Source organism: Dendrobates tinctorius, unplaced genomic scaffold, assembly GCF_039654945.1.
Source record: "Dendrobates tinctorius isolate UK_male_01 unplaced genomic scaffold, ASM3965494v1 ptg000058l, whole genome shotgun sequence".
In the NCBI taxonomy this organism is placed as follows: domain Eukaryota; kingdom Metazoa; phylum Chordata; class Amphibia; order Anura; family Dendrobatidae; genus Dendrobates; species Dendrobates tinctorius.
This window is the reverse complement of record NW_027361726.1, coordinates 17,010,644-17,025,822: the sequence shown is the minus strand read 5'-3', so window position 1 is coordinate 17,025,822 and position 15,179 is coordinate 17,010,644. Positions and strand designations below refer to the sequence as shown.

Sequence of the window (15,179 nt, the reverse complement as noted above, 5' to 3'; positions counted from 1 at the left end):
CAGACACACAACACACACACACCGCAGACACACAACACACACACACCGCAGACACACAACACACACACACAACACACACACACCGCAGACACACAACACACACACACACACACACCGCAGACACACAACACACACACACCGCAGACACACAACACACCGCAGACACACAACACACACAGCACAACACACATCGCAGACACACAACACACACACACCGCAGACACACAACACACCGCAGACACACACAACACACACACACCGCAGACACACAACACACACACACACACACCGCAGACACACAACACACACACACCGCAGACACACAACACACCGCAGACACACAACACACACACACACCGCAGACACACAACACACACAGCACAACACACATCGCAGACACACATCGCAGACACACAACGCAGACACACAACGCAGACACACACACACACCGCAGACACCAAACACACATACAATACAGAACAGACACAAAATAGATGCAAAGTGTCAATCCAGTTTAAACAGGCCAATAATAATCAGCATCATTTCCCGATTATCAGCCGATGTACACAGGTTAGTAATCAACTGATGTACGCTTGTTAATTTTCAGAGAAATGATTCTTAAGTTTGCTTTAAAATAATCTTCTTGACAGTGCGTCGATTAGTGTAACCAGCACGTGCTGCCGAGAACAATGTTATTCTATGCACACAGTAGTGCGGTCTACCTGGCACCTTGCATGTATGTATCTGCTGGTCACTTATTGGCTGCCGTCGGCCCTTCTACATAGACCCATACACAAGACGCAAATGAATGAAAAATACACATGGCGCACAAACAAAAAACACAAGAGAAACAGGTGCAAAATAAATACATGACGCAGAAGAAACGAACAGACACTCAACAGATACACAGTGGATACAAGACACAAACACAATTCCATACACATCAGACATACAAACAAGCTACAAATACAAACTAGATACAAGGGAGATAAATAGCGAATACACAGGATACAGAACAGACAAATAGTAGTGCACAGCCGGAACAGGTACTGCACTACTTCGCCTGTCCGTCACCAATTACATCACACAGTGATTTGTTGTGTTACTGTGGGTTACATAATGGTGATTGTAGATGTATGAAAAACAATATTAAGAACCCCCAGCTGTAAAGTTTTAATAATTTCAAGCCATCTAATAGGTTAATATGTAACGACAGCCTGTACAGACCTCACTGCTGTAGTCACTGACCGCTTACCAGCTGCACTCTGCAGATTTCAATACATTATGACTTTCCAATGAACAATTCATTTCTAAGTAGATAACGTATCTGTACTTATACAGGGTTACATCAACCAGAGCTGCACTCATAATTCTGCAGATAAATCTCAGCATTCCCTGATTGATCATGCTTCCACGCTTTTCGTTCCAAGAAGGGTCTTCTGCACATCAGATGCTGTAAAGTCATCAGATATAGGAAAGACATAGGAGAAGAATAGCGAGTGCAGCTCTGGAATATTACCTACGCAGAAAGACCATTGTGAACGAACGCTCCTAGGATCATTCATTTTACAATAATCCTGCAGTGTAAACAGGCTGCCGATCATTTCTCCCGATGAACAAGCATTTTACTCATCAAATGGATGATCTTTAGTGTGACAAAAGATCATTGTTCTCGGGAGCACATTGTTCTATGTAAGCAGAAATCACACTACAGCGAAGAATCCATTATAGACCATTCAGTGTCAATTCAGTGAGCAGTTTGTTGTTGAAAAGCCAATCACTGGTTGTTTAACGCGGCCGATCTGTTCTTGTAAAATAATCTTTACTCAGGATCAGTAATAGATAAATCTCAACAAAAGATGGTTACAAGGCAACACGTTTTTTAAATGTCAAAAAAGTATAATTTTATTAGAAAAACACATTAAAAACAGAATGCCAAGATATGTGGAAAGAAGGGGGAGGGCAATATGCTCACCGCCATGATCACTCAATAACATGCATAGCCAGCTGGCAGAAAGTACTATAAATGCAGGAGGATTAGTTTACAAATCAACATACCTACCACAGAAGTGTACTTGTTGCGGCCATAAAAGTAGACTATTAAGTATGACACTAAACTAGCACATAAAATTGTGCTGGTAGTTAATCTAAATATGCAGAGAAAAAAACACCTCCACGCAATAATAATGCCTGTGTACCCTTAGGTAAAGTATAACCAAATAACATAGCAGAGTGCAGAATATCTCCAGTAAAATTACCTCAAAGGCCTCTTTCACACTTCCGTTTTTGACAGTCAAGATCCGCCAATTTTGAAAAAAAAACGGATCCGCCATTTTTCTTTGCGGATCCGTTTTTTTTTCCCCATTGACTTTCATCTCTCTCTCTCTCTCCCCCCTTCCGGTTCCTTTAAATTTCCTCATTTTCAGGATCCGTCTAAAAACGGATCCGCTTCTCTGCCTTTTTGGCGGATTTTAACTGATGCAAATAACTGAAGTGTGAAAGAGGCCTAAGGGGTCCACAATGCTGTACCACTGCCACCTGGGGCTGCACGTCCGCCCTGACGCGCGTTTCGGTCTCCTTCCTCAGGGGGCCTGTGACTAATGGTGTGTCCGGATCTTTTATATCCCATAGCGGCGGCTGAATCAGCAGCGCAACCGGAAATAACGCTCCCGACCCGGATGTGACCGGTCCGCTGTCAAGACGACCGATACGCCAGCCAACGTCAGATGGGAGGCGGAGCCAGTGCGGGCCCAACCACCGTCATATGACGCCGAGAGCAGGCTGACGTAGCGGCGAAAAGACAGCGCGCTCCTGCAGGGCAGGGGTGCGGATGGACAGACACAAGCGCTTATGCATAGAGCCTACTACTGGGATAGTGGGCGGGAACCTGGGTTAACTCTAGCATAACTGGCCATTATCAAGCCACAGAACGGCCTTAATCTGTTATTTGGTTACAGATAGTCTACTTTTATGGCCACAACAAGTACACTTCTGTGGTAGATATGTTGATTTGTAAACTAATCCTCCTGCATTTATAGTACTTTCTGCCGGCTGGCTATGCATGTTATTGAGTGATCATGGCGGTGAGCATATTGCCCTCCCCCTTCTTTCCCCATATCTTGGCATTATGTTTTAATGTGTTTTTCTAAAAAAATTATACTTTTTGACATTTAAAAAACTTGTTGCCTTGTAATCATCTTTTGTTGAGATTTATCTATGTGGTATTTGATGATAGGCGGTAGTAATCCAAATGCACATGATTAATGTTATTTGATTGGTAAAATACCATGTGTATTAGTCTGGTTTGTTGGTATCAGGATCAGTAATGTAATGTATGTACACAGTGACTGCACCAGCAGAATAGTGAGTTCAGCTCTGGGGTATAATACAGGATGTAACTCAGGATCAGTAATGTAATGCATGTACACAGTGACTGCACCAGCAGAATAGTGAGTGCAGCTCTGGGGTATAATACAGGATGTAACTCAGGATCAGTAATGTAATGCATGTACACAGTGACTGCACCAGCAGAATAGTGAGTGCAGCTCTGGGGTATAATACAGGATGTAACTCAGGATCAGTAATGTAATGTATGTACACAGTAACTGCACAAGCAGAATAGTGAGTGCTGCTATGGGGTACAATGCAGGATGTAACTCAGGATCAGTAATGTAATGTATGTACACAGTGACTTCACCAGCAGAATAGTGAGTTCAGCTCTGGGGTATAATACAGGATGTAACTCAGGATCAGTGATGTAATGCATGTACACAGTGACTGCACCAGCAGAATAGTGAGTGCAGCTCTGGAGTATAATACAGGATGTAACTCAGGATCAGTAATGTAATGTATATATATACAGTGACTGCACCAGCAGAATAGTGAGCACAGCTCTGGAGTATAATACAGGATGTAACTCAGGATCAGTAATGTGATGTATGTACACAGTGACTGCACCAGCAGAATAGTGAGTGCTGCTCTGGAGTATAATACAGGATGTAACTCAGGATCAGTAATGTAATGTATGTACACAGTGACTGCACCAGCAGAATAGAGAGTGCTGCTCTGGAGTATAATACAGGATGTAACTCAGGATCAGTAATGTAATGTATGTACACAGTGACTGCACCAGCAGAATAGTGAGCACAGCTCTGGAGTATAATACAGGATATAACTCAGGATCAGTAATGTGATGTATGTACACAGTGACTGCACAAGCAGAATAGTGAGTGCAGCTCTGGAGTATAATACAGGATGTAGCTCAGGATCAGTAATGTAATGTATGTAAACAGTGACTGCACCAGCAGAATAGTGAGTGCTGCTCTGAAGTGTAATACAGGATGTAACTCAGGATCAGTAATGTAATGTATGTACACAGTGACTGCACCAGCAGAATAGTGAGTGCAGCTCTGGAGTATAATACAGGATGCAACTCAGGATCAGTAATGTAATTTATGTACACAGTGACTGCACCAGCAGAATAGTGAATGCAGCTCTGGAGTATAATACAGGATGTAACTCAGGATCAGTAATGTAATGTATGTACACAGTGACTGCACCAGCAGAATAGTGAGTGCAGCTCTGGAGTATATTACAGGATGTAGCTCAGGATCAGTAATGTAATGTATGTAAACAGTGACTGCACTAGCAGAATAGTGACTGCAGCTCTGGAGTATAATACAGGATGTAGCTCAGGATTAGTAATGTAATGTATGTAAACAGTGACTGCACCAGCAGAACAGTGAGTGCTGCTCTGGGGTATAATACAGGATGTAGCTCAGGATCAGTAATGTAATGTATGTAAACAGTGACTGCACCAGCAGAATAGTGAGTGCAGCTCTGGAGTATAATACAGGATGTAGCTCAGGATCACTAATGTAATGTATGTACACAGTGACTGCACCAGCAGAATAGTGAGTGCAGCTCTGGAGTATAATACAGGATGTAACTCAGGATCAGTAATGTATGTACACAGTGACTGCACCAGCAGAATATTGAGTGCTGCTCTGGGGTATAATGCAGGAGGTAAGTCAGGATCAGTAATGTACTTTATGTGAAGGTGCAGAGAGCTTTTCACCGCTGAGTGTGAATACATACCAGTGCAGACTTTCCTCACAGCATGAGGAGGAGCAGGGATCTGTAGACGATAATACCGCCTGTTGCACAGGAGACATTGACGGCTCTGTACAATTATTATTGCTCTGTACTGACCTCACACGACTCTTGATGCCCTCAGTGTAATGTTGGCGATCAGCTACAGACATCCCATAACTCTGACGTCGCAGCCACCAAACGCATGAAATAAATCTTAAAGACAGTTTCCCATTACTGACATCAGCCCATGTACAGCGGACATTAGTTATTTTCGAGCAGAGATGCTTTACCTTTCCCCTACAAGCCACAGATATCACGTGCTGCGCTGAGGAGCCTGTGCTGCCGAATCCGCGTCTTGCTATGAGCCGACCACTTCCTGTGCTATTTCACAGCAGAGCGAAGCGGAGAAACGTTTTATCATCCAAACAAGACAGTAGAATTATGGATTAATAAAAAGCAATCGCAAATAATGAGCGTTACAGATCTGCTGCTCCCTTCCCCCCAAATCATTTGCACAATTTGCATCTCCAGCAGACACATCACTGTGCCCACACCCTGTGTACACGGCCATCCTGTACACCCGGATTACGCCTCATGTGCAATCATCCCCTATATAACATGTTTGAAAAATGAGACTATGGAGAGAGAGGGAGGGGCCGGGGAGGGGGGGGGGGGTACAAAAAAAATCTTGAAAAATAAGATGGAGAATTTCAGCAACTCCTGAATGAAAACACATGACACGTGACCGATGTATTTCAGCCCCTAGTAAAATAACTAAAATTCATTGCAAAAAATAAATAAACTTTCCAAACAGTCAAAGCAGAGACATTTTGTAAACAATTTTTCTTTTGTTGCAGCGGTGAACAATAGCCGCGGCCAATAAACCCCCCTGGGAGCAGGGCGTTCCTGTGGCATTTTGGGCATCGGAGATAATAGTAGCGGATGAAATACCAAACCGCCTACTAAAAGCCACAGTAAAAGGCGGAACATCGCAGCCCCAGACAAAAACATCCCCGGCTGCCAGCGCGCGCTCCGTGCTGGATTTAAAGGGACAGTACAACATATTGATACCGCAGCTGTCAGAAATAGTTGTGCACAGGTCAGGCTGAAAAATGGACACTACGTGCACAGTGTTTGAGTTTTTATTTTTATTAGTGGGTCTGAAAAACTACTGGGAAGACTCTTCCTGTTCATTTCTAATATAAAAATCGCTTTCCTGGTCATGTTCTGTTGTCTTTTTTTTTTTAAGCTGGGTTTTCCACTTTAGGTTTTGAAAAAAAAAAAAAAAAAAAAAAAAGAAGAGCACTTAACTTCTTTAAAATGATTCCAAACTAAGACACTGCCCAATAAAAAAAAAAACATTTCAGGAACAGAAAATAATCCTCCAAAAACAAGGAGCAGTTTTCTATAGCGATGTCCACTTAAAAACATGTTACTTTTTAAAGGATCAAGAAAGTCCATTTACCCTAAGACTATGTGCACACGTTGCGGAATCTGCTGCGGATCCGCAGCGTTTTTGGCTGTTCGGAACCGCAGCAGCTTTAGGTGCGTTGTACAGTACTATTGTTTTCAATGGTAAACGGAAAAACGCTGTGCACATGCTGCAGATTTTTCCGTGCGGATTTGCTGCGGGTTCAAATCCGCACATGGCGATTCTTTGTGCGGATTCCGCTGCGGTTTCACACCTTCTCCATTGTAGAGGTGTGAAACCGCAGGCTAATCTGCAGGTCTTTTGACCTGAGAATTTACCTGAGGATATTTCCAAATCCGCGTGGAAAAATCTGCAGGACCTAAATCTACGTGTGCACATATCCTAAGGGTATGTGGACACGTTGCGGATTTGTCCCTGCGGATCCGCAGCAGTTTTCCATGCGGTGTACAGTACCATGTAATCCTATGGAAAACCAAATCCACTGTGCACATGCTGCAGAAAATTCCGTGCAGAAACGCAGCGGTTTATTTTCTGCAGCATGTCAATTCTTTGTGCGGAAATTGCAGCGTTTTTACACCTTTTCCATTATAGGAATCCGCAGGTGTAAAAACGCAGGGGAAATCCACACAAAATCCGCAGGCAAAATGCAGGCATTTTGACCTGCAGATTCTGCAGAATCCGCGCAGAAAAATCTGGGTTCACATGGAGGTGTTTGGAGTGGCATTTCACCAAATTGATTGAATAAAAGTCCACGTCTGAGCACTTTTTTCCATTTTGGTACAATGTTCTCACTTCTGGAGACCCCATTATGACGTCCGAGTAGGAGCGCTATCCGTAGTTTTCAGGGATAGGATTCGTACCTGTGATAGTCTATGGGGCCAATCACATGTCCAAGATTTTTCACTGACCCGAGTGGTCCACAGAAAAGCTCAGCGATGCAAGATTTTTATCTGAGGGTCGAATCAAAATTGGCAATGTAAATCTAAGGGTCCGTGAAAAATCAGACCACGCCTGGATGACATCCGAATCAGGGTGGATAAAAATCTTGATTTTTTTAAAAAAATCAAAAAAATCAGATTTTTTTGATTTAAATCAGATTTTTTTGATTTAAATCATTTTTCTTTTCATAGACTTTAACCATCCCAGTAAAATGTCTGTTAAAAAAATAGGTTGTAAATTAATTGCCAGACTTACCACTAGTACTAGGCTCCTGGTGCATAAGAAGCTGTGGGGGTTCATTGACATTAGTTGTATCACTATCAACATCTTCATTTCCCTTCTGGTTGCAGTTTTTATAATGTGATTTCAAAACGGCAAACAAGTCCTTGGATATCCTTTTGACAGTATTTGCACTTTGCTCTTGCACCTTTCTTTCCAAGATCTGCTGCTGGCATCTCAACAAAATGAACCCAAATAGGGTCTCTCTTACGACCTGCTGCCATGGCTCACACAGATCACTTATGAAGTTTGATTGTTACTACAGCCTGAGCCAAGCACTGCTGATGTTACTACAGCCTGAGCCAAGTACTGCTGACTATCCAACAAGTTTGGGCATGTCAACTGAATGCAGGGAAAAAGAAACTAAACCAAAACTGAAACCAAGCTAGAAGTGTGGAATTAAAGGGGCAGTATGAACAAAATGTGGAGGCTATTAATAGTTTATACAATTAAGACATGCTGCTTTTAAACACCTACCTATTGCCATATAGTAAAACAAAAAAGATTTTTACTTACTTTGGGGTCCTCCCCTCACCCTGGCGTTAGATCGTTGCCCCTAGTTTCGTCCGTGTAACTATGGGCGCACATGCACACTGCTCTCACTTCTCATTTTAATCGCGATTTATATTAAAAAAAAACCTTTTGATTTAAATCAGTGATTTAAATCATGATTAAAATCATGATTTAAATCGATCCGATTTAAATAGAAAAAAATCTTTTGATTTAAATCGTGATTTAAATCATGATTTAAATCGGCGTGATTTAAATCAATCCACCCTGATCCGAATGCAGTCTGGTTTTCACGGACTGTCACATAGGAGGCGATGAAGAAACATTCTTTGTTTTCCGTGTTAAAGAAAACAGATGACACTCGGGCCACAGTCTGATCAAAGTCTTATCCAATATTATAACATACAAGAACAACAAACCAAATTATTTTGATATCTGAATGAGGCCGTAAAATGAATCCTGATCAGAGACCTCTCAAAACTGTGCACTGTCCGATCAGCAGGTAAAAAAGAAAGAAAAAAACTCTTCTAGAAGTCTTGAAAACTACCGTAATTAAAGAAAAGAAAAACTCAAAAACGTCCCGAAATTTCTGATACAGCAAAGATGTATATCTTTGTACCGTGTTAGCCAGTAGATAGAAAAATATTCAGGATTGAGAGTCCTCAGTAGTTGATACCTTTTAATGGCTAACTGAAAAGATGGTAACACATTGCAAGCTTTCCAGACTACTCGGGTCTCTTCATCAGGCTAGACTAATACAAAATCTGAAGTCACATATTTATACAAAAGACAGCACAGAAATAACCCAATAGCTAAGACAAGTGATGTGAAGTGGAATAGTCATTATGGGGGAGTGATAAGCATAAATATTGAGACAGTTCATAGATAAGCAGTGTGAAGGTTTTCTTCCGAAATTTCTGTGCGCACGGAGTTGTCTCGCAGAGTCTTCAGAGCAGAAACTCCAAGTTTTGAGATTTGGAGGAGGTTGCATATCCTCGCAGCTGGAACCTTTAGTCGTGGGGGTGATGCAGCATAGACAGATAAGGTTTTAACGGGCAGTTTGGGATTTTTATTAGTCTGGCAACTTTTACAGTAATAAAACATATGGTGGAAAAATTAAAAAAAAAAGTTAAAATAGTTGTGGGAGCAGCTATGGGAGGAAGGTGAGTGCACGGGTAACACCTGCACCGATTCCTGTGGCGGGTCATGGGGCTGGGCTCCTGCAGCCTCCAGATGCCGCAGACAGGAGTGAGAGGACGGATTGCTCTGGGTTTATCACACGCACGGCTCCTTCCCCGGCCACGAGTCATCAGCTTCATAAAGGACATCGGAGTTTACGGCCAATTGAAGCAGAATAGATGATAATTATAGCGTGCAAACAATGGCTGAGAAATGATGGGACTCGTGGACGCGGCGCGCTCTGCTGTGACGGATCTAAGCGGTGACAGCTGCTCCTTACATGACTAATTAAATGCACCATGAATTATTAATACACCTGCAATCAGGACAGATGCAAGAGGCGGAACACAGACGGTGCCGGTGCGCAGCTCTCGCCGCTCTGCCTTTATATGATGATTGGGGTGACAGACGGAAACAGGCAGTGCTTCCAGAATACTGGACCAGGATCTTAGGTCAAACATATGGAGAAAACACAGAAATACAGGGAACTTGCAGAATATACAGCCAAAGGGAGCTCAACATTTACTGCAGCAAGAGATCGGAAAATATGTGGAGTAAAATACAACATTTCGCTCCTTTATGGACGGAGATTGGTGGCTTATATAATGTGTGCGTAGGTGATGGCTGATGAAGAGGAGCCGCTTGTAGGACAGGTGAAAACAGTCGCGGCTTCTCCAGATGAAAATAGCTGATAACAGGGAGCAATAAAATAATATTCATCTGTCCGGCAAATGCTGACTGTTTGGAATTTTTAGAACCCCGTTCAAAATAAAAGTTGGCTAACCTTCCTGATTTTATGTGTATGGAGGATTCCTGCAGGATAAATTAGGAACAGACACAGAGGGGGACAGTTGTCCAGAGGAGCAAGGGGGGACAGGAGTCCAGAGGAGCAAGGGGGACAACAGTCTGGAGAAGCATGGGGGGACAGGAGTCCAGAGGAGCAGGGTGGGAGGGGAGCAGGAGTCCGAAAGAGCGCGGGGGGGGACAGGAGTCAGGAGGTGCAGGGGGGGACTAGAGGCCAGAAGAGCGGGGGGACTGCAGTCAGGAGGAGCAGGGGGGGGGACTGGAGTCCGGAGGAGCAGGAGTCCGGAGAAGCATGGGGGGACAGGAGTCCAGAGAAGCAGGGTGGGAGGGGAGCAGGAGACCGAAAGAGCGGGGGGGGGGGGGGGGGGACAGGAGTCTGGAGGTGCAGGGCGGGACTAGAGGCCAGAAGAGCGGGGGGACTGCAGTCAGGAGGAACAGGGGGGGGGACTGGAGTCCGGAGGAGCAGGAGTCCGGAGAAGCATGGGGGGAAAGGAGTCCAGAGACTTATTTATTATTGTTGTAAATTTGGCACTGGATACATTATCTGAGATCCTCGCACGTCTGTCTCCGCTTTGCTGAACCTGTTTGCTCAGTGTCTCATCCTCATTTTCCATCACTTCGGATGTAAATCTATCAGACTTGTCTTTCAGTCACATTTTCTCATTATAAGGACACATTCACCCCCCCTCGAGGAGGACATTCATCATCTACAGGATATATACCCTGTACCCATCGGCCTGACCACCATGATGGATCCATGCTACATTTTTCACTAGACATCTGAGGGGTTAAATATTAACCATTCACGGACATTCTTACATAAGTCACATTCCTGTAATCTCACTTATTCACAGATCATTAACATTTCCATGTGGTGGATACAATTTGGCAACAAGTGAGTTTGTCCCCCCCCCAGTATTCCCAGCTGACCAGTCCTCAGCGTCAGTCGCTGACACAGATGAAAAGATCTTTGTTTCTCAGAACTCGTGTTTCTTGTTAGTAATTTCGGTTTCTGTAGCAATTAATATGCAGAATGCATGAAAGGAGCATCTTATCCCAATAGCAGGACGCCTGGAGGAGGGGCAGTGGGTGCAAAATCATCCAAACGGGGAATTGCGGGATTTTGATTAATTACATAAACTCTCATCATTGCTTCATATCAGAATATTCTGCATCAGTGTAGCAATATGGAAAGTCATTTACAAATTAAAAAATGCCTTAGTTCCACTGTCCTCCAGAGCTGCCTTCAAAATTCTGCTGTCAAACATGTGACCTAACAGATCAGCTCCAGCCATGTAGCTGTCTGGTGGGTTTGGACTGTCACAACATATTATGGATGGTCACATGAGGGTAATGGTTATTACAGTCACAGCAGGGTCAGGACAGTCACAGCACAAGCTTTAGTGTAAAGATGTCGCCGTGAGGGATCCGGCTATACCAAGGATGCCGCCGGAGAGTCTGAAGTATCTGTCACTGGGGTAAATACCCACAATAATCCACAGACAGACAACTTAAAATAACTTGAGACATCCAGGTCAGAACTTTCCTACAAAGTAGCAGATTCCTGGGTACATTGTCCCCGGGTCTCATCCAGTTCTCTGGAGATAAAATAATGAGTTCAGATCGATCCACTACCCATAGAACACAACGGGCAACGCTCCAAAGACGAAGCTCCGGCAAACTGACTGCACATCGATGGCTCCATTCAGCGTATAACAATTATAAATGCCCCCGGGTCTCCCAGGGATGAACATCATGGCGGCTTACGTGACTCAGTACAGCCACCACGTCACACTATCGCACTGAGTCACCCAAATTGTATCTCATTGGGTGTTGTGCACAAGTTGGCACTAGCAGCATTATCACCGATATATCCGGTGGTACTACAAGTCTCAGCATGACTTTGCAGAATGCTGAAGATACTGATTTATCCATTCTAGGCTGCAGGGACCAGGTTCTGTCTTGCTCCTGTTTTCGCTGATGATAGAGTAGGCTTGTACAGATATTGTGTGAATTTTGATCTGCAGATACACTCCACCTACAACTCAAACAACAGGAGCACAACTCCCAGCTGACATGACAGCAGGAATGCTGTCTACTATGCTCTGGGCAAAATAGACATCACTCCCTGCACAGTGTGTGGAGGGGGGTGAGGAGACCCGTAGATTCCTGCACATCTCCATGAGGCCACAATGTCCTGCAGGAGGCTCCAATTACACACAGCCCAATACAACTGCACAAACATTGGGAGCTTGACCCCACAGACACGGCAGGGACCCTCTGTACAGTTACTGAGCCCCCATACCCCACAGACATGGCAGGGACCCTCTGTACAGTTACTGAGCCCCCATACCCCACAGACACGGCAGGGACCCTCTGTACAGTTACTGAGCCCCCATATCCCACAGACACGGCAGGGACCCTCTGTACAGTTACTGAGCACCCATACCCCACAGACAAGGTAGGGACCCTCTGTACAGTTACTGAGCCCCCATACCTTACAGACACGGCAGGGACCCTCTGTACAGTAAGTAAGCCCCCATACCCCATAGACACGGCAGGGACCCTCTGTACAGTTACTGAGCCCCCATAACCCACAGACACAGCAGGGACCCTCTGTACAGTTACTGAGCCCCCATACCCCACTGACATGGCAGGGACCCTCTGTACAGTTACTGAGCACCCATACCCCACAGACACGGCAGGGACCCTCTGTACAGTTACTGAGCCCCCATACCCCACAGACACGGCAGGGACCCTCTGTACAGTTACTGAGCCCCCATACCTCACAGACACGGCAGGGACCCTCTGTACAGTAACTAAGCCCCCATACCCCATAGACACGGCAGGGACCCTCTGTACAGTTACTGAGCTCCCATAGCCCACAGACAAAGCAGGTACCCTCTGTACAGTTACTGAGTCCCCATACCCCACAGACATGGCAGGGACCCTCTGTACAGTTACTGAGTCCCCATACCCCACAGACATGGCAGGGACCCTCTGTACAGTTACTGAGCTCCCATACCCCACAGACACGGCTGGGACCCTCTGTACAGTTACTGAGCCCCCATACCCCACAGACAAGGCAGGGACCCTCTGTACAGTTACTGAGCCCCCATACCCCACAGACACGGCAGGGACCCTCTGTACAGTTACTGAGCCCCCATACCCCACAGACACGGCAGGGACCCTCTGTACAGTTACTGAGCCCCCAAACCCCACAGACATGGCAGGGACCCTCTGTACAGTTACTGAGCCCCCATACCCCACAGACTAGGTAGGGACCCTCTGTACAGTTACTGAGCCCCCATACCTCACAGACACGGCAGGGACCCTCTGTACAGTTACTGAGTCCCCATACCCCACAGACATGGCAGGGACCCTCTGTACAGTTACTGAGCTCCCATACCCCACAGACACGGCTGGGACCCTCTGTACAGTTACTGAGCCCCCATACCCCACAGACATGGCAGGGACCCTCTGTACAGTTACTGAGCCCCCATACCCCACAGACATGGCAGGGACCCTCTGTACAGTTACTGAGCCCCCATACCCCACAGACACGGCAGGGACCCTCTGTACAGTTACTGAGCCCCCAAACCCCACAGACATGGCAGGGACCCTCTGTACAGTTACTGAGCCCCCATACCCCACAGACTAGGTAGGGACCCTCTGTACAGTTACTGAGCCCCCATACCTCACAGACACGGCAGGGACCCTCTGTACAGTAACTAAGCCCCCATACCCCATAGACACGGCAGGGACCCTCTGTACAGTTACTGAGCCCCCATACCCCACAGACTAGGTAGGGACCCTCTGTACAGTTACTGAGCCCCCATTCCTCACAGACACGGCAGGGACCCTCTGTACAGTAACTAAGCCCCCATACCTCACAGACACGGCAGGGACCCTCTGTACAGTTACTGAGCCCCCATACCCCACAGACATGGCAGGGACCCTCTGTACAGTTACTGAGCACCCATACCCCACAGACAAGGTAGAGACCCTCTGTACAGTTACTGAGCCCCCATTCCTCACAGACACGGCAGGGACCCTCTGTACAGTAACTAAGCCCCCATACCTCACAGACACGGCAGGGACCCTCTGTACAGTTACTGAGCCCCCATACCCCACAGACATGGCAGGGACCCTCTGTACAGTTACTGAGCACCCATACCCCACAGACAAGGTAGAGACCCTCTGTACAGTTACTGAGCCCCCATACCCCACAGACACGGCAGGGACCCTCCACCCTCTGTAAAGTGACACCAGACATAACATTATTCATTATTAAAATGTACTGAAATATTCACACAGACACTCAGGTGCTGATACCAGTGAGACATCACACAAACACAGATGTAAAGCAGGATGAAGAGGTTCTGCAGCAGCTTCAAAATGTAACACTGTATAGAACAACAATAAGTCACATCTCTTCCCATTGTGAATAAAGACAACAGGTCCAATAAGGGGGAAACTATCAACTCTGCTGTCCCAAGGGTTCCCCGAATATCCCCCTAATAATAATCTACATATAGTTGTACAACAGCCCAATACAACTGTAATGCAGCTCAGGACCCCCAGCCTACATATACCTATAATACAGCCCCCCGTGCCAAACACACCTTATACACAGCTGTACCACAGCCCGGCGCCCCACACCCACCTATAGTACACCTCCATAGGCCACTGCTGTATTCAGTACATTAGCCCCTGTACATGCCATACAATACTCCACACTATATACCCCACACTGTATAACCCCACACTGTATACTAGACACTATAAACCTCACGCTATACACCCCACACTGTATAACTCACACTATAGCCCCACACTATAGCCCCCAATATAGCCCCTACACTATAGACCCCACACGGCACATGTACACTTAGGTCCAGAAATATTTAGCCGGATACAATTGAAGAGGAGGCTTTCATGT

General features: G+C 45.6%; 1 protein-coding gene across 11 annotated transcripts in view; it reads right to left on the bottom strand.

The window, feature by feature from the left end:
• Positions 1-15,179, bottom strand: part of SYNE3 (spectrin repeat containing nuclear envelope family member 3) — a 75,916-nt gene that overhangs the window by 56,889 nt on the left and 3,848 nt on the right. For 4 of the 11 annotated variants that reach the window (XM_073578054.1, XM_073578060.1, XM_073578061.1 and 1 more), the window contains exon 1: positions 5,098-5,180. The exons of 1 other annotated variant lie outside the window; for it this stretch is intronic. In XM_073578054.1, the coding sequence (XP_073434155.1) occupies positions 5,098-5,174 (77 nt within the window). In that variant the 5' untranslated portion in view covers positions 5,175-5,180. Of the gene's footprint in view, positions 1-5,097; positions 5,181-5,211; positions 5,359-5,384; positions 5,631-7,386; positions 7,490-7,720; positions 7,995-15,179 lie in introns of those variants that run through there. 6 more of the 11 variants (XM_073578051.1, XM_073578052.1, XM_073578057.1 and 3 more) reach the window with 5 other exon arrangements.